Source organism: Odontesthes bonariensis, chromosome 7 (genome assembly GCF_027942865.1).
Source record: "Odontesthes bonariensis isolate fOdoBon6 chromosome 7, fOdoBon6.hap1, whole genome shotgun sequence".
Taxonomy (NCBI): domain Eukaryota; kingdom Metazoa; phylum Chordata; class Actinopteri; order Atheriniformes; family Atherinopsidae; genus Odontesthes; species Odontesthes bonariensis.
Window position 1 is genome coordinate 17,342,009 of NC_134512.1, and position 19,300 is coordinate 17,361,308.

General features: G+C 41.9%; 1 protein-coding gene across 1 annotated transcript in view; it reads left to right on the plus strand.

Moving 5' to 3' along the window:
• igf1ra (insulin-like growth factor 1a receptor) overlaps positions 1 to 19,300 on the plus strand; it is a 72,137-nt gene that overhangs the window by 39,191 nt on the left and 13,646 nt on the right. The window contains exons 3-10 of the mRNA XM_075469794.1: positions 13,624 to 13,924; positions 14,900 to 15,036; positions 15,556 to 15,700; positions 16,390 to 16,598; positions 17,056 to 17,188; positions 17,735 to 17,967; positions 18,059 to 18,226; positions 18,545 to 18,752. Of these exons, the coding sequence (XP_075325909.1) occupies positions 13,624 to 13,924; positions 14,900 to 15,036; positions 15,556 to 15,700; positions 16,390 to 16,598; positions 17,056 to 17,188; positions 17,735 to 17,967; positions 18,059 to 18,226; positions 18,545 to 18,752 (1,534 nt within the window). The remainder of the gene's footprint in view (positions 1 to 13,623; positions 13,925 to 14,899; positions 15,037 to 15,555; positions 15,701 to 16,389; positions 16,599 to 17,055; positions 17,189 to 17,734; positions 17,968 to 18,058; positions 18,227 to 18,544; positions 18,753 to 19,300) is intronic.

Below are 19,300 nucleotides of genomic sequence, written 5' to 3' on the forward strand. Positions count from 1 at the left end.
GTTAAAGGATATGGTCTCCTGTTTCCTGTGTTTGCTCCTTCTCGCTGTGTGTGTGTGTGTGTGTGTGTGTGATTAATGGCTCATTGATTGAGCAGCATGCTTTCATTCCCTCACTCAGCCAGCTATCTGTTCCTTAGCTGCGTGTAGCCAGCCAGCCCAGCACCAGCTGTTCGAAAGTATGAGAGTGTGCGCACGTTGATGTTTGTCTAAGCGCATTCTGGTGGAAATCACTGATCATGCAGGTGGGACTCCTCCTCTCCTGTGGCATCTTGTGGTGGAATCATTGTTCAAAAGAAAGGACATTCAGACCTTGTATTTATCAACTCCTAACTTAAATGTGACAAAGGGCTCTTTGTACAACCATCTACATGGATTTTTAGTGCAGTTAAAGCCAACACTCAAATGATCTCTGTCTCCATACGTTATATATTTCTGAAACAGTTCTAGAGCTGCAGCAGGGATTCAATGGAACAAAAAAATATGCCCTCCAGCCATCCATTTGCTACAATTTAAGATGTTTAGTTTAGCTGCATTCAGACCAAAAGCAGTTAAAACATTTATGGAATACTTCTAATAAAGTGCTGCATCTGGAGACAGTGGGGAAACAGCCGCTCTCTGCTCATTCTGTGCAGGCAGTGCTGGTGCAGTGTCCTCTTTATGCTGGTGGTCACGTATTTGCTAGAGGATTAAAGGTATGTCAAGAAATCAGCCTATAACTCATCAAGTTAACAAAAAAACACTGCGTGGAAGGAAGGTGTTAAACTAATGGAAAAAAAAAATATATATATATATATATATATGTATAAATGGGGTGGGAGCTCGTCTTATTCTACGTATTGCTGCCCTAAATGTTTCCTTTTTAAGGATTGTTTTTCAATCATTTTTAAATTACCATAGCTTTTAGGTAGAAAATAAATAAAATTGCCCCCCCAGTCTTGTGTTTGCATCCTCAGTGGATCCGTGTAACATGTCTGCAGTGCACCATGCTTTTTTTCTCATGTCTTAGGCCCCCTGTTGGTGCTCAAGCACTGTTGCAGCTTAGTACCGTGAGTTGTTTTTGGGGCTGTAACTATAGAAAAACAAAAGCATATTTTTATGAGAAGGGGGTGCCAAAGTGGGCCAAAGTGTTATGTGTCCCCTGTCTATGTCTCAGCTGAAGGAGACAGTTGTCTGCAGCCTTCAGAGGAGTGCTCTGGAGGAAACCCACTGTTTTTTAAACTGTGTCTTTATGTCTCCCCTGACTGTGAGTGTGCCATGGCATTTTACAATGAAGGCCATTGTTTGTTTGGTAGAGAAAGCGTGGGCATTTTGTTTCAATCATTTCTGGAAGTCTTATGTTTGACATGGTGGGGGCTTAGCACTTCCTATGGTTGAAGGCAGGCTTGTTCTTTGTGCCCATTTCTCTGCCTCCCCCTGGGCATCCGTCCTCTCTGCCCTCTGTGCCATTTTTTTCACTGCTGTAATTCACCATGTGCTTACACCTGTGGAGTCTTTCTCATGACGAGGTGTTTTGGATTCATAATTGGACAAGCTGTAGTTTAGAAATGACTCTGTTCTGCCTTGTTGGCCTGTGATGAATACAGTTTAAAATGTTTTCTTTGTGGGGCCCAAGCACAAGAGAGCAGATCCTTCTCCATCTGTCCATTAGCCCCTAAAATCCCTCCTCCTGCTCTGTGCTTCCTTACCACTTCAGCCTCCTGCAGCGCTGTGATGACATTTTACCTCTCCTGCGTCCACTGACTCCTCCTTAATCCAACTAAGAGCTAATCTCTCATGGAGGGATGTGATCACGGTGTGAACACTGCGTCTGATGGCACCAGGCAGAGAAAGGTCAGCTGACTGACCGACTTTCCCACTTTTGTTACCTTCGCTTAGTACTTGGTCTCCAGTCTCTTCACACTTTGGGACATTTGTGTCGTCGAGTTTATAAACACATTTCACGAGTTTTATTACAGGAGTCCACCACAGTTTCCGTCTTCTCTGATTTACAGCCGACACAAAGCAGAGGGAGAAATGATCACGATCGTATTCCTTTAACAGTTGTCAATCTCCACGCCAGCTACTTCACCGATAAAACAAAGCAAGCATGACTGATCAAGAGAGTTGATCAAATATTACTTACCGATAGCAACAATAAAGCTAACTCTGTCATCCTGTATTTTCTCTCTAGCCTCTCCTGCAATAAACTCCAATCTGATGTTTATTCTTATCCTGTGACTTGCTCGTACATTCCATCTCCTCTTCCTCACGTCCTCTTATAGGGTTGAATTGGGTCTTTTTCTTTTTTTTTTTCTTACTATATTTGTTATGGTGAAAGTTTGTTGTTATTTACTTGCTGGTGTGTTATGTGGTACTGTAGAGCAAAATGTTTTTGAAAGCAGATTTTTCAAGTATGGTATTTCACCCACCTGGTGCTCTAGGGCAGTTCCAGGCATGAGAATGTGCATAACAAAGAATCAGCAAGGTTGGTACACTTCAAAATGAGTCAGAGGCACATAGTTTTAAGGTTAACAAACTTCTCTAGTTTTACTTTAACAGAGTTAAAGTCGCTCTGTGTCTCTGTTTTGTATTTTTTCTTTCTCTTTTGTTTCATGAATGGAGTCAGATCACAATGAAGTCTGTCCTATAATGCATCTTTCCTCTCGTAAAACTCCTAAATAGGTTTATGTGTGTTAAGAAGGGATGGCTGAGTCTCTGTTTCTGACAAAAATATTCATTAGCGCATACATTTTATAAGCATCTGGCATTGTCTTCGAACTTATGTGTGTATAACTACACAGCTCTGTGTCTTAGGTGCTGTTTACACATACCCGGGTATTTTGATAAACGCATATTTTCTAACCTTCGTTTTCAAAAAAAACTTGGTGCACACAGCCCCGTTTTAAAAAAAAAACACGTCTACATTGATCCGCATAAATACGCTATCAGGAGCTGTTAAATTACGCCAAGCCTGACGGTGGCAGTGTTAGAACAATGAGAATTCCACACAAGCCAATCAGATGCCTAATAGAGAACCGCTGACAGGAAGAACTTCCGGATCCTTTTCAAGAAGAAAATATGGCACCAGGCTCATGTGTGTGGACTGATAGCGAGACTGAGCTACTTTTACACGTTGCGCTGGACTATAAAACTGCTAAAGCCGTGAAAAATGTCTTTATTGTTCAATACATTGTATGACTGTAATTTTCAAAATCACACAAGCGAGTATAGCTCTCAACAACAGAAATGCTGCTAGTACCTCCATGCTTGCCAGATAAACAATGAATGGCGTTTTCACGCTAGCATCCTGCCAATATGGCGGATAGGGGCGGGGCTCTGTACTATGACGACAACTCCGCATTCCATTCTGAAAACTCCGTTTTCGTCTCTTTCAACCAGTTTACACACAAACGTTAAACGGAGTTTTTAAAAAGTCTCCACTTTTGCCGGAGTTTTTTTTTTGCTTCGTTTTCGGAGAAAAAAACTCCGTTTGTGTATAAACGAAAGGCACAAACGAAGGGAAAGGTCTTCGTTTTTCAAAATACCCGGGTATGTGTAAACAGCACCTTATATCCTGTGTCATGCCTTCTCCTTCCTGTGAGGAGATATAAGTGTCAAATTCACACGTAGACAGAAGGATCGATAGCCTGCACATGCCACATGCTCTGATAGTTCTTTGCTCTCTCTTCCCTCCTGAAGCTGCTGAGGTCCCTAAAAGGGGCAAATGAAGCTGAGTGTGTTTATGTGTCTGTGTGTGATGGTAAGAGAGGAACAGCCTGTAAGAGAGAGTGGGGAGGAGGGAGAATCTAACTCTCCACCCTCTCTGAAAAGAGGAGGTGAAAAATGGGGATAGAACCTTGATGTCACCCACAGCCAATAAGAAGTGTGGACTGGGGACTGTCTGAGGCCTGTCAGCCGTCCACAATGGTGGTCCTCCTTTGCTCTTCGAAGAAGTGAAAGCAAACACAGCTTTCTCCTCGCTCTGCTCCATCTCTCACCTCATGTCTCTAGCCTTATGGACATGTCCAAACCCCACTAACCTTACTTTACAGTTCATGTATAGTTTTCGAAGGTCTCAAGTCCAGCTCATACGTGATACTGTTTTCAATTTGCAACTGTCCCAAACTAAATATAGTAGAGATTACATGGGTTCCTGCAATTAATCACGTTGATGGTTTCTACACTCAGTTTCATGACTTTAGTGTTGGTGTTTTAGGCCAGAAACACCGAACACCGAGACTTAGGTTGAAACTTACGTTGGGCTGAGACTGTGGGTGAAAGTTCCTGAAGGTTGACGTAAACTCACTTTGCCCAGACTTGTAAACAGTGACTTTTCTTACAATCCAGAGCAAGGCTTTGTACAACTAGATTTGGTGCTGTTGTTAAGCTCTTTCAGAGTTTGTGTTTGCTTTGTGGAAATTGCTTTAATTGGCTGAATCTTACCCCTTGTCCCTGTTTTTGGTATTCAGGCACAAACTTTGATGTTAAAGGATCTAGTGAAACCCAGCTCATTGTTAGATGAAGCTGTCAAATAATTGTCTTCATAGGTCCTTTTGGTCTTATCAGTGTGTATGTCAGAGTGTATGTCAGAGCATGTATATTCAGATGAATTCTGCAGATTGGAAATTGGCAAAACAAGAGGTTTGTTTATTAAAAGTAAATGGTAAACCCTCTTTCACACGAAACGAAGCTTTGTACAGTTACTGCTTCGATAGAGTACTGTTTTACACCACCTGGGACTTTCTGATCAGGCCATTACACTTTAAAGGAATTGCCTAAACTCTCAGAGCTGGCACTCCAGTTGAGAATAATCTCAATGTCTTGTTGTAACAGATGTTAACACTGGTCACAACTGTCTCTGCTTTAGTTTGAAGTGTAGTTTCACAAAAATTGTACAATGTCTTCCCTCAAACTCCCAGGGGAAAAAAAGATTTGAGCGAGAAACAAAGAAAACCTTAAATCCTACATGTACTGAATAGGCTCCACTGAGGTGTACATCTCAAAACAAAGCAAGAGATGTACTGCAGAGATGGGCTGAGTAGCAACATTTCACCGCAGTCTATCTGTTTGTGCCAACAACCAACCGCTGTCACTTAAAAGGGAAGGAAACTGCAGTCAGTCAGACAGACAGAAGCTGCAAAATAAGCTGGGTATGCAATGCCACCCACCTGTCACTATTTCTTTTTTACATTCATAAATAAAATGCTTTTATTCATGTAAATCTTGCAATTTCGTCTGCCTCCTTGAAGCCGATGTGAAATGAAGATGTGCCCTTCTAAATCCAGATGCGTGCCCGTGGGGAAAATGTGTGGCGGACGACGTGCCAGGATAAAATCTGGGCACCATGTGTCGCTAAGTTGTAGATGGTCATTTACAGAAATAGGCCTTGGCATCAGAGCCACTGCTATTCTGATGCTCTGATGATTATAGACCGAATTTAAGTGCAGAGTAAAAATGTTAAACAGAGTATTGCACGTGGTTGCTTGCAACATTTCTTTGCTACAGTTGGAGCCAAAAAGGTGCTTATTGAAGTGCTGTGGAGTGAATATTTAACATTGGTTTTGTAAGGCTGAAGGTTCTCTCTGAGCCACTTCACTGTGCCTATAAAGATCTAGCACCAAAGTTGTCAATTTCATGTGATTGGTTATGTTTTTCTGCAGTGTTTCATTTTCAAGCCCGGCTTTAATGGATGCCATGTTCACTTTATACATGTAAGCAAACATTATTTTTAAACGCTTGCCTTCATGACTTTCTCCTCTGCTTTCATAAGAGGCTGAGGGGATGTTGAGGCTTGACACAGTCTCCCTCAACTTCCCAACCAGTTACCCAGCTAGCTGCCTGCCAACATGGCACTGCCAGGAAACATGCTGTATTTAATGAAGCAGATCTGGGAAGTCAGGTATTTTTAAAAGCCAATTTTAGTAAGAGGAAACACCTCAGAATCTGTGAAAAAAAAAGCCCATTTTCTTAAGTTCTCCTCCAAATGGCTTTTCCCATCCGTCATTAAGCACCTGGCTTTTAATACTTGCAGTCGGCACATTTCTGTAAACCTCGATGAGCTCTTCAAATGACCATCATGTGATGCACTTACCTGCCATCCACTGGGTAGGAGTTGCAGAGCATCTCTCCGTAATAATGATAGATTTAAAAGTGTCATTCAGAGAGTCATTTGCTATCAAGTTTTAATATAGATTGTTTTTACTTTCTGTTTTGCAGTACATTTAAGCCCTTAAGATACGTTGGCGAGTTTGCCTGATTTAACGGGGTTTTTTTGCGACAGAGATGTGTCTCGATGTTACAAATGAGATTCCGCAGGAGATGAGATGGGACTCTGGGACTTCCAGCCTACAAGAATTCAGGCCCAAAGGGAATCGAAAGTTCAGCTTGGGTCTAGTGTCAGTAAGTGGGATTGACCCCCGGTATTCAGTTCTACCATGGGGATTCCATCAGATGCTCCTCTTCAGAGGAACTTTCAATCAGTATCAGAGTAGGTTCTTGAATAACTGCTATTCAAGGAAGATTTATGGGATCTCATGTTGATATACCTTAAGACCTTATATAAGATTTCCTTCACTTATAAGTAATTTCTATGAGATTGGATTTATGAGCACAATTACCTAATTATACAATCAGTGTCCTGGTTTAGATTTTGATAGAAGTTGAAATTTGTTATCATATTTTCCTCAATGTTAACAAGCCTTCAAAAGCTTTCAGGCTTGTCTGCAGTGATTAAAAATGAATATATAAATAATGTTCTTACACATGCGATGGGGCTGTATACCTGTGTCCTTTTTAAAAAGTATAATCAATCAACAGAGCAGCAACAACAACAACAACAACGACAGCTGCAGACTGGGCCCTGAGGGCTGAAGGAAGGTGTGTGTGTAAGTGTATGTGTGTGTGTGTTGTTGTTGTTGTTGCGAGTGAAGGGAAATGCCATGCATGCCTGAACACACAGACCAGCACAAAGTTGTGTGAAAAACACGTTGCTGCTCTTTAGAGGGCATAGGAGTGGAAAAGACCCAGTAACACTGGGACAGAGAGGAATGGGCTTACACACCTTTATGCGCAGACAGAAACAGAAATTTAGACGAGCTCATCTGAGCCAGCTGTCTGCATGTGAAAGTCACGTCCAAACAAAACCCCCTCCGCTCAGCAGGGCGGCCAACCAAACTTGCCGAACATGTACAGGCAGACAAACTCGGACTGAAAGGGTGGAAAAAAACACAACATTGGATGAGATCAGTCCACCCTAGCACTTGAGACAGTATCACTGCAGCAGTAAGACAGCAGCAGTGGAATTTCTGATGCGGTTTGCCTTTGGCTGTAAGTGTAGGAAGCATCTTCTCTCTAGATACCTGGGCTGATGTGGTTTTAACAAGTGTCTGGAGTGAAAGGCTGGTGGCTCCCGGGGAAGATCGAATTGCCGGATGAGGATGTGGACTGATGGAGCTCAGGGAGCTGGGTGGAGGGGGAAGTAGTCAGCCTCTGATCCCAGCTGCTGCAGTCTGTGATGGGCTTGATTTCTGCTACTGTACTTGTGCTCAGCTCTCTTACATGTCTGATCTCAGATCTGGTAACCTGAGCTCAGCAGCTTTGACTGAAGCTTTGTGTCCACACAGTGCTGTGGAATGCTTGAGTATTTAGCAGAGTGAATATTTTGGCAAATAGAGGTTGATGTGGGGGCTGCACGGTTGTGTGGTGGTTAGCACTGTCGCCTCACAGCAGGAGGGTTCCAGGTTCAACTCCTGGCTGGGGCCTTTCTGTGCGGAGTTTGCATGTTCTCCCTGTGTATGCGTGGGTTCTCTCCGGGTACTCCGGCTTCCTCCCACTGTCCAAAAACATGTATGTTAGGTCCTAACATGCTTCTTAAGGTCCTTAGAAGAGAGTGTGAGCATGTGTGTGGTTGTTCATTTCATTTGTATCTGTGAGGCCCTTTGACGGACTGGCGACCTGTCCAGCCTCTCGCCCGATGACCGCTGGGATAAGCTCCAGCCCCCCCGCGACCCAACCGACGGATTAAGCGGGTATAGAAAATGGATGGATGGATGGAGGTTGATGTGGAGATACATTTGATTACTTGTATGTCCTAATGGAACTATGGCCCGATTTCTCTTTTTTTTTCTTTCTTAATATTGTGGATCTAAGATAGGTTGTGTAATTGATTCCTAATGTGCATAATGTGCATTTTCGGCTTTAAACTCCTCAGACTCATCAGTTTCACTATGTGGTGGTTACGTTTGGTATATATCTCAATGGTCTAAATGAAGCATATTACTTTATAGAGTTTTCCTTGAATTTAATTTCATCTTTATCTACACATTCATAAGCTGTTGATTAGCTGATGTTCCTCTAAAAGTTCAGCCTTATTTACAGGAATAACATTACAAAAGCTTTTTGTGCAGCGAGTCATCTCTGTAACTTATGGTTTCTCTGAAAATGTGCAAAAGTAATGCCTAATCACTATGGTTACAACTCCCCCTCTCAATGCCTGCTCAGAGAGGGCTTGTTTACCATCTCTGCTCCAGACTCAATAACATGTCAATCATCAGGATTAGAACCTCCCCTGCCTGTCTGCGATTGGTCCAAAAGATGGCTACTAATTTAACCCCAACCCTCCTCCTCTCAGTTGACCCCCCCCTCCCCTGAGCCCCAATGTGAATAATGAATGACTTCCCAACTGTCTGTCATGCTTCCTTCTTATCTTAAATGACACAGGGAAAACATGTCCTGAAAAAGGAAACATTTAATGATTCTCCAGGGGATTTTTATGTTTCACTGTGGCTGACACCTGTGATCGTTTTTTTGGATAAATACAGTCATTTTCAAGCATTTCTTATATTTCCACGTAACGCCTCATCTTCAGAGGTGGCGGCGGCATGCTCGCAGTGAACGTGTCACCAGCCTCCCATTGCAAACAGTGTAGTAGTCTACTTAACGCAGCATGCTCTCCAGCAAACAGGACATGACTCGCATTTAGATGAGGAGCATTGCTGCACTGCAATCCTCTTCCTCTCATGCGCTGCCATTTTTACTCTTTAAAGTTAGGTGGAATTCAGCTCTGAAACCTCACACCCATCCTCCCCTCCCACATGTATAGATACGCACACACACACACACACACACACACACACACACACACATTTAGCTGTCTTTTCAACAGACAGAAACAGTTTTTTTGTTAGTGCAGACTGTGGCGTTAGGGCAGGAACGGCATGGCTGAAGAGCTATGGGTCATAAGACCTTGAACCCCCTCACATTTGCACTTCAAGAAGTCCAGGCCATGAATACCTTTTCTTTAGAATCTATTGTTGGCTCACAGCGTTTTGCCCTTGCATGCTGTTTATGAAAATCACAGCAAATCTCACTTTCTGTTCTTATTTTCTCGTTTCACGTCACTTATGTAGCTAAAATACCACCTCCTCGGATTTCCAGCATTTCCTGAAGTTGTTATAAGGGATTAACATTCTCTCAATTGAGTCCTCCATGGCCTGGAACATTCTGCAAATTCTTCACATAGTCATCGTGACTGTGGATACCTTTAGAACAAAAAACAAACAATGAGTTTGTCCCTCAGCCCATTAGTGATGCCTCCTACCCCTGCTGCTGTGTTCGATTGTGGTTGTAGAGTTGCACCAGCGACTGAGGACTCCGTTTTGTCTGTTGTCTAGTTTACTATGGATGAAATGGACCCTGCCACTCTTCATGTCGCAGTGCTCTGGTGAACAGCAGGGGCAGGCTCAGCTTTGGTGTCTGACCTGGCTGTGTTTGCTCAGGAAAAAAAGAGGGGGGGGGGTTGTGTAACTACTGTACGAGGAGAACAACATTATAAATCTCCCTTCCCCCACTCTCAGCAAGTCACTGTGACTTGTTTGACTCAAATTATGGTAAAAGTTTCTGTTTTCACAGCTGGTTTAGGACATGCTGAATGTAACACAGCATGAACTCAAATTTGGTCAAAACCCCAACTTGCTGATCCTTCTTGCTTATTCATGTTCATATCAATCAACTCAGAGCGCTACAAGGATTGTGATGTCTTATCTGAAGATGAGCCCCTTGTTAGGAAGTTCCTCTCCTTTGAAGCATTGGAAACCTACAATTCCCCGCATAGCTATGTGTAGAGAGCAGCAATATGGAAATAGGCCTGCATTAGGAGCATCTATAAATAGGGGATTGTATCCTTGATACCATGGGTTGTTTGGTCACACAGTGAAACCCGGTCGACTTATATGGATTTGAGACAGTGACTCCCCCTCACTCTGCTCTCCTCTGGCGGAAGGTATGCATGTTTGGAATTTTTCCTCATTGAGGAATCTGTTAAAATGATGTAGAAGGAGGAACGGACCTCCTCCAATAAGGCACATTACAGTTTGCCTTGGCTGCCCCCTTTTGGTAGGATTCCAAGAAAATGAAGCCTCACTTATGTTTCTCTATCGTTTTTCCTCACTCTGCAAATGTGCAACATTAATCTGCCTGCTCTAACCACACTTATGTCAGCATCGTATTTCCAATTAAATACCAGCTGTTATGTGATAACTTGTGTGTGTTGGCATTTGATGCTGTAGTTTTAAAAAAAGATCTTTGCCATTTGCTTTGGACCAGATCCAAAATAGTTGGTTAACACTACGTACCACAGAGCTACTCGGCTCCTGTATGGACAGAGCATGTGCGTAGTGTGCAGCTTCACGTAGCACAGAAAAGGCCATGGAGCTACCTTCTTGCTTTTGTCGCTGTGAAAACGTTCCTCTCGACAGTGATTGTTGTGCGATTTTACGGTCTGTCTAAAACAAATTAAAATAAACAACTAATATATTGCATTAGATTTACTGTACAAGATGCAATTTTACAAGAAGTTGTCAGTTTATCTTTCAAAGAATCTTGAAGGAATTTCATCTCATCTGCACTATTAGATTTGACCAAATGTAAGAGGGAATGGCAAATATTTGAGAAACTTTCAGGAGTGGGAGTGATCAGTGTCCTTGCCTGGTAAAGTGAAACTGACGTTGGCACCGTGGGAGTATGTGTTGGCTCTGCAGCATTGCTGTAGTGCACCATTGCATTCTTTTCCTGCACATATGTTCTGTAAAACAAAATGAAAGACTTGTCATTTTGTTCACAGTCATTTCACAGTTTAAAACTGTACAAATAAAACAAAATACTCCAAAGCCTGTGTTTAATTTCCTTTTCCTTTCACATGCAACATTCACATGCAAGCCTCACACAAGGACACTTATCTTTGATTCTGTGTGCTCCAACAATGTGAGAGGATGACTGAAGTTACTTAGATAAAGGTTGTTGTCACCCACCTGTAAAGGATAACATGCATAAGGGAGATTGTGTTGATTTCCTACAGCTCTGGCCTGCACAAGGATGCAGTTGCTAAGGAACCAGAAGTGCTGTGCCTCTTATTTGAGTTCAGTTCAGTGTAGTTCATTCTTATTGCCCATGTGGAAACATTTGTCCTGCAGCAATAACAAAGAACATAACAATAAATAGTAAACAGTCAAGGCTCCAAACTATGGACGGTGTGTGCAGGCCAGTTAGATTTGTTTTTGCACAGTTTCTGCTATGCAGATAAAGCAGATTTAGGAACAAACTCTAACAGATTTAATATTACGTATGTTCCCCAAAGAAACATGGACGTTTGATCCAGCATTTCCCAGAGCAGCGCTTTATCTCCATGAGCATTCATTAGTAGAAAATCCATCATCAGTCATGTAAATCCACATGTGCAAACCGTGTAAACCAGATGCTTTTCTGATGTGGACTCTGAAAATAGGACACCCCCGTCTGCTGTGCCTCAAGATCAGCTTACAGTTGGAATCATTCGCTTTTTTATTTACTTAACAAGCACTTACCTGTGTTTACTGTGCGTTTATTACATGAACAAGCACTTCTGATAACTGTCTCTTTCTGTGTCAAAGCTTGGCTCTTGAAGGTCTGGTGATGAAGGAGGATTCATTAATTATCATATTTTTCAGCGTGCAGAATCCGTCAACTATACTATTTGTGCCAAGCAGTGGGAAAATGCCTTGAGTTATTGGTAACATATTGTTCAATGTTTTGGTTTCTTGGAGATGCCCAGTAAACAGTGAGGAGCTTCTCAATAGTCCTGTTGCTCAAGCTTAATTTGAAACACCCCACACACTTATATTGTGATTTTCTCTCAGCCTGGGAAGATGCCCGCTTTTCTTTCTTCAATTCTCTAGTGATAATGGGAGAAGGAGTTTGATTAAAGCAGCAATGGTCTTTTTTCCATTAAAGCTGAATAACAATGAGATAAAAGAATGCATTGTTTTCTAAACCGTGATGACAAAGATGATTTAAGCAGCTTTTTGGTTGTCAGCTTGGCTTAGGAACAAAACGTGGGCATACATGTAGTCACAGGAATTTGTTTCTTCCTGAAGAATAGATGATTGGGTTTAATAATATAAGATGTGACTCCTTAAAGTGAAGCAAGCTCTGCTCTGCAGCTTTTGTAAAATACTTCCTTTTGACTTTCAACCCTGGAAGCTCTCGTTTCTTCTGTTTTTCTCTCTCCATTGGACATTTCTTTTTGCATTTACAGCCCCAAAACGACAGATTGTAAAGAATATCTTTTGTTCTCAAAAATGACATTTTTATTTACATGGTGCTTATGTCCAAAATTATACTTGTGCACGCTCATTCACAGATGTGACAGTAAATCAGTTCCCATGAAGTGTGTTTCTAACATTCACCCTCCACACAACCACCCATGTTTTTAAAAGGGATGAGCAAAGCATTAGAAATGCAGTCATTACAATACAGAGCAGTGCAGCACTGTGACTAACTGAGAGTTTAATAATCTGAACAGTATGAGCATTAAAAAGCAAATTCAATAGGTTGCAAGTGTGTAATGTGGTTTGGGATATATACATATATATACAGGTACACAGTGAAAGTGCACACACATTTTGCTCACTTGTTAAACCAGATAACTGTTTTTAGATATGTTACATATGAAGCAGAAAAACAACATATTTTTATCGTTCTGGTCTGCTATCAGAGGCTTCAATGAAATCTACTTGAAATGAAAGCACAAGCTAAATGGATTATAACAAGATCCGTGAGATCTATGACTTTATATTGGATCCTAAAATAGAATGCATCAACAAATACAACTAAAACATAAAATAAGAATTTAATTAAATATTCTTAAATTTATTGTAAGATGTGCATCTGAGCCAACATGAACACGGCTACTGGCTCTTACCACAGGCAGATTTGTAATTGAGTTCTCAATCAGAGAACTTGTTCAGGCTCGCTCAAGTTGGATGCAGAGTTTTTGTGTGGTGCCATCTCTGAATTTTTTTCTCTTTTCAACAAATCAAACTCCAGATAATGAGCCTATTGGCTTTCTTTCCTCAGCTGAACATGACTGAGGTTCAGTCATTTCACACATGTTCAGTTGTTTTTCTGTGTCTTTGTGTTGATCTGAGTGCTGGTGCCTGATGCTTGAATGAGGAACTGACTCTGTCTTTGCATTAGAGATCACAGCATTTTATGTTTCTGACATTTTGCTTCTTGATTTTAGTCTGAAACAAATGCCACTTAAATACTAGAGAAAATAAATGAAAGTAACACGACGGTTTACACTTCCCTCTGTTTCTCTCTCTGTCTCAGTTTGTCCAGATCACTGCACGCTTGCCTGTACAGAGAAGGGAGAGTGTTGCCACAGCCAGTGTCTGGGCAGCTGCACCGAACCTAACAATGACATGGCCTGCTCCGCCTGCCTCCACTACTTCCACGATGATCGTTGTGTGCCTGACTGTCCGCTGGACACATACAAGTTTGAAGGCTGGCGCTGCATCACCATGGAGCTGTGCTCCCAGGTGCACCTGTCCGGCGACACACACTTCGTCATCCATGGAGGGGAATGTATGCCCGACTGTCCCTCTGGTTTCACGCGCAACGATACTAATCGGTAAGGACATGCCCTTCGGGTCCGAGTTTGGGTCCTGATTGAAAAACTATTAGAAAATGCTATGCGAGATTAAACACCCTGTGTCCAAAACAAAGGAATAGCTCCTAATGACCCGTATTGAAATGAAAATTTCACTTGTATCATAAGTTTCTTGAGGTTTAACTACTTTTCTCTAATATTCTGCATTTGAATCTGTATGAGGTCATAACCTGATCCTTTTTACAGGGAGGACCACAGGTCCTGGTATTACTTCTTGGCTAAATTGCTGTGTTTATATTTCAGCATTCACATGCAGTGAAGCCGCTTTTATTCACCGTGTACTTATGCATAATGAATTATTTTGTATGAAGCATCCTTGAGTTGAACTAAACCTGACCTCGCTCTCCACACGTTTCTTTTCTTAAAGTAGGTCCCAAAACTGGAAGTGTAAGAGGTTAAGAGCATGTGGGACCATAAATGATTCATGTTTAGACTTCCCAGACTATTAAGTGAAATGTTCTAGAAAACAGCACCTTGTTTTCAAACTCCACTGGTAGATTTTACAGACGAGTACTCAGAGGTTCCAGTTGAGACACTCTTTACTAACATGTCCTTTGTTTGATGCCAATTTAGGATAAGAAAACTTTATTTTTATTTTTATTTTTTACTGTTTGTCTCTTTCATTAGTCTCAAAGTTTCGATTCAAATTGTCTTTTGCTGAATGCGCTTTTGGCCATAGACTGTTGTCAATACAGTGACTCACTCTCTCACGAAACAGTTCAGTTCAAGCCTCATAAAAGATTAAACTGTTCGTGTGAGAAGTGACCTTGTATCACGTCATGAATTTGTTTGCATGAATTCTCTGGACTGCTTGGTAGCTGAGGAGAAGGCTAATTATTTTGGGGCAAGGTAGAACATTTAGGTAGATTTAGCTCTACTTTTCTTTTAGACTTCACTTTCTCATTCGCTTGTTTTTTCTGCCTCTGTTCTGTGCAGCATGCTGTGCAGTGCTTGCAACGGCCTGTGCGACAAGGTCTGCACGTCTCCTGTCATCGACTCTGTGGATGCTGCTCAGTCCCTGAGGGACTGCACTGTCATCGAAGGCAATCTGGACATCAACATCCGTCGTGGAAGTGAGTGAATCTGTGCAGAGAGAGCTTGCTTTTAGCGCCACGACAGTACATTCCAGGAATTTTTACAGAGCTAAGCTACCTCAGCAACTAAGCAGATTATACACACTAGCAGTTCTCTGCTCTCAAACTGGTACACACAAATCAACAGAATATTAAACTTGGCTACAGCCTACCCTACAATACGCCTATAGTAATCCTTTACTACTGTACATTGCACTTGACTGCCCTGCAATTATTGTGATTAGAGAGATAATGGTAACAGAGGGGCCATGTGGACTAAGCTGGTAGGATGCAGATACTCTAACGCAATTATCACATTATGCTATAATGCTGCTCAGTTTACAGGGTGGCTGAAAATGCAATCTCCACATATATTTGGAGCCCATACAGTTGGGACATTTGCATTAAAAGCTAGTCTGTATTTCAAAATAGCTGCAGAGATCTGGAATTGTTTCAGATTTTTTTTCTTTTATCTTTATGTCTTTGTGATTGTGTGTGCATTTTATCTCCTTGCCACAGATAATATAGCCTCTGAGCTGGAGAGCTTCATGGGATTGATCCAGACAGTGACGGGCTATGTGAAGATTCGACACTCCCACGCACTTGGCTCACTGTCCTTCCTCAAGAGCCTCCGTTACATCAATGGGCAGGAACTGATCGAAAAGTAGGGCTTGTCTGCTCTTTTCATCTGTGTGAATGTATGCATGTATGTGTGCAGTGATTGGAAATTGGAGGACACAAGCAGCAAGCATATAGTTTTAAGATTTCTCAGTGTTGAGGTGTGTGTTTCTAGATAGCGTGGTATCCTTTTAAAATGGACGAGCCAGATGAGTGACTGTGGCTACAAAGCTGAGAGGAAAGTCTCAGATGTACAAGTTTTTACGCTTCTATATCAGCAGCAGTCTGAGATACGATGGAAAGTTTCTTTCTTTTTTTTTCTTGTCCGAAGGGGTCATGGGAAAGCCTTTCGCCCTTCTTGTTATCGTTTCTCCCAGGGTTAAGTTTCACTCGTAGGAATGCTGTTGAGGATGGCAGACATTCCCTTCTCTCTGGAGGTGCTCTGCTTGGACTGCTGAACCGAAGGGTTTTAACACGACACTGTTTCTGTTTCATGTCCTCTGTATAAATGCACATTGTCAGACAGACAATCAAGCCTCAGCCCACTTGGTCTCCACTTCTATTTGTGCTTGAAAAAACCCAAAAAACTTTTAACCTAATTTCTGACGCTTTCAACTTGCATTAAACATGTCCATGTCTTATTTTAAAAAAAAAGAATAGGAAAAAAAAAAACATATCGGTCAGCAGTATGTGACATTGTTTTTAACCATCTGCTGATTTTCTCCCCATTATCAGCATGTATTCAGTCTCCGCTGTCAACAACCAAAATCTGCAATTCTTGTGGGACTGGAGTCAACACAACCTTACTATTAGTGCTGGACGTCTCTTTTTCCGAGGGAACCCCAAACTTTGCATGTCTGAGATCCATACGATGTGGGAAAAGACGGGCATCGCTGTGAAGCCAGAGTTGGGTGATTTCAGCAACAATGGTGATAGAGCTAGCTGTAAGTATAAATGTTTGTCATCACGTGTGCATTCATAGAGCATGAAATGTAATATTAAAGAGCCTATGTTACACACACTTGGAAAGATTTTCTGAAAAGTTCTAATGTTCCAAACACATTTTTACTCATATTGTACATGTCTGATGTATCTATGGTAAATCTCTTTATGCAAAACATAGTTCCAGATACTGTACTTTTAAAGATGTAACGTGCAGCCTTAGACAAACCACTGGGTGTTGCACTCGAGCAGCAGATGCCAACTCCAAAACAAACTGCGCCAAACTCAAAAGCGAAGCCTAACCCGTTGTCCAATAGAATAGCATATTAGTATCCTGCACACGCTTTACTCAAAGAAGGAAAAGTTACAAATTTGCTCATTTGTGCACAGACACTTGCACACATATGTGTCTGCCAGTTGAAATATAGTCTCATAGGGGAGCCTTCTCTGTCATCACAGGTGAAAGTCATATCTTGAAGTTCAAGTCAAACATCACAACAAGTCATACAATCGAGCTGACATGGGAGCGCTACCAGTCCCCGGACAATGAAACCCAGAATCTTATCAGCTTCACAGTCTACTACAAGGAGTCGTGAGTACTCGGGCATGACTGACTTCTTAATTATTTAATAGAGTGTCGAACATAACAGTGGCACAACAGATATAGAATGTATGAACCTCCTGTTGTGAACCTGAAGTACAGAACACAATGCTATTATATGTGTACACATTTGACTGCTTTATTCCAAAGACAGTGTTAGGTTCTCAGATCAATTTCATTCATTTGATGCAACTTCAGCTCACCATTACAAGTTTTTTTTTTTTTTTTTTTTCTATGTATGAATCATCCTCTTTAAGAACACCATTACAACATATGTGCCTGCTTGTCGTTTAAGATCTTGGTTGGATTACCAGCCCGATGTTCTTATCTAAAAAAAAATTAACAAAATGTATTCTCCATCCTTGGGGGACACATGATTGTGAATCATATAAAATATGTATGTTTTAATGATGGGAAAATATTCAGCACAATCTAGATTTATATTTAGTTAGTTTTCTTTTTTCAAAAGATAGATACGATCATTCCTTAATTAAGTCCTTTGTATCAATGCACAGCCATGATTTTTGTCTTTTCCAGACCTTTCCAGAACATCACAGAGTTTGATGGCCAAGATGGTTGTGGCTCAAACAGCTGGCATCTGGTGGATGTTGATCTTCCTCAGGATGAAAACGCAGACCCAAAAATGTCTCTTCAACAACTTAAGCCGTGGACCCAGTATGCTATTTTTGTGAAGGCTACTGCCCTGCAGTTGAACAAACATGTCACTGGGGCAAAGAGTGATATTATTTATATTCGCACACACCCATCACGTAAGCCGGACCACCGTCCTGTTCGTCCTGTTTATAAGTAACCAGTGATTCAGACGTAACGGTTGCATGACATGACTTTTGTTCTGTTCAGTGCCGTCAGTGCCCAAAGATGCCCGTGCATATGCCAACTCTTCAACCAAGCTGGTTGTGAAGTGGTCACCTCCAGTCTTTCCCAATGGCAATCTGACTTACTACTTGGTGCGCTGGCAGCAGCAGCCTGAGGACAGAGAGCTCTACCAACACAACTACTGCTCCAAAGGTCTGTGTTATTACACATCACATTATTAGATTTCACAAAACAACAAGCATATTTTAGTATCTTAATTTCCCGGCTTATGAGTTGTAAATTTCAGAATGTGTAAAAGTTACAATGTCCAGCTGCCGTTTTGTCTAACTTGGCATTAAAAGGCTGGAAATAGTAGGAAATGTGTTCTTACACTTCAGTTTTTGTACTAAAGCATGACACAAATGACATATAGCCTATTAATTAGGAAACATTTGATTGTTTTGACAGAATTACCAGGTTTTAAACCCTTGCGCAAAGTTAAGCTGGTTTCTTGTTTGATTTCTCAAACAGAGTTGAAGATCCCAATTCACATCCCAGCGACAGAGCTCACAGACATGGAAGACGGCACAAAGCCCACCAAGTCAGACTTGGCTGGGGCGGAGCAGGGTACTTGCTGTGCTTGCCAGAAGACGCCTGAAGAAAAGGACAGAGAGAAGGATGACCGTGTCTTCCTAAAAGTTTTTGAGAACTTCCTCCACAATGCCATTTTTTTGCCAAGGTACAGTTAAACAGAGGGGGGGAGTATCACTGACTACACAGTAATCTGCTTGAAGTGCTTCTAAGCTCTTGATGGAGTTGGCCATCAAAAAGCTGCACTTGTTTGCCTTGAGGGGTCATAACAAGGGCTTGGGTGGTGCCCTGGATTCACCGGCTCCTCTGTGGAGCCGACAGGATCCGAACATTGGGGCATTGGGGCGTAGACGAACCAGATGGGGGGCTGGGCAGGCCTGCTTCAGACCTTTTGTTGGGTGGAACAGTTGAAGGGACCTGCTGAGCAGGATCCAAAGCCTTCTTAGCACTCTTGTGGCTTTCTGTTGCTGTGGCAGCAGTGGCATAGAGGACGTTAGAACAGGCAGCAATTTAGGCGACACAAACAAACCCATGAGAGAGATGTGATTAAAGCGTCTGAAGGGCCTCGTTTGACTGGACACTAATCACTTAGGCTTTTGTTCTTGAAAACAGGGACTGACATTTGTGTTTTGTTATCATTTAACTTGCACATGGTTACGTATGTTTCATTTGACTCTAATGCTTTTGTTTCTTTCT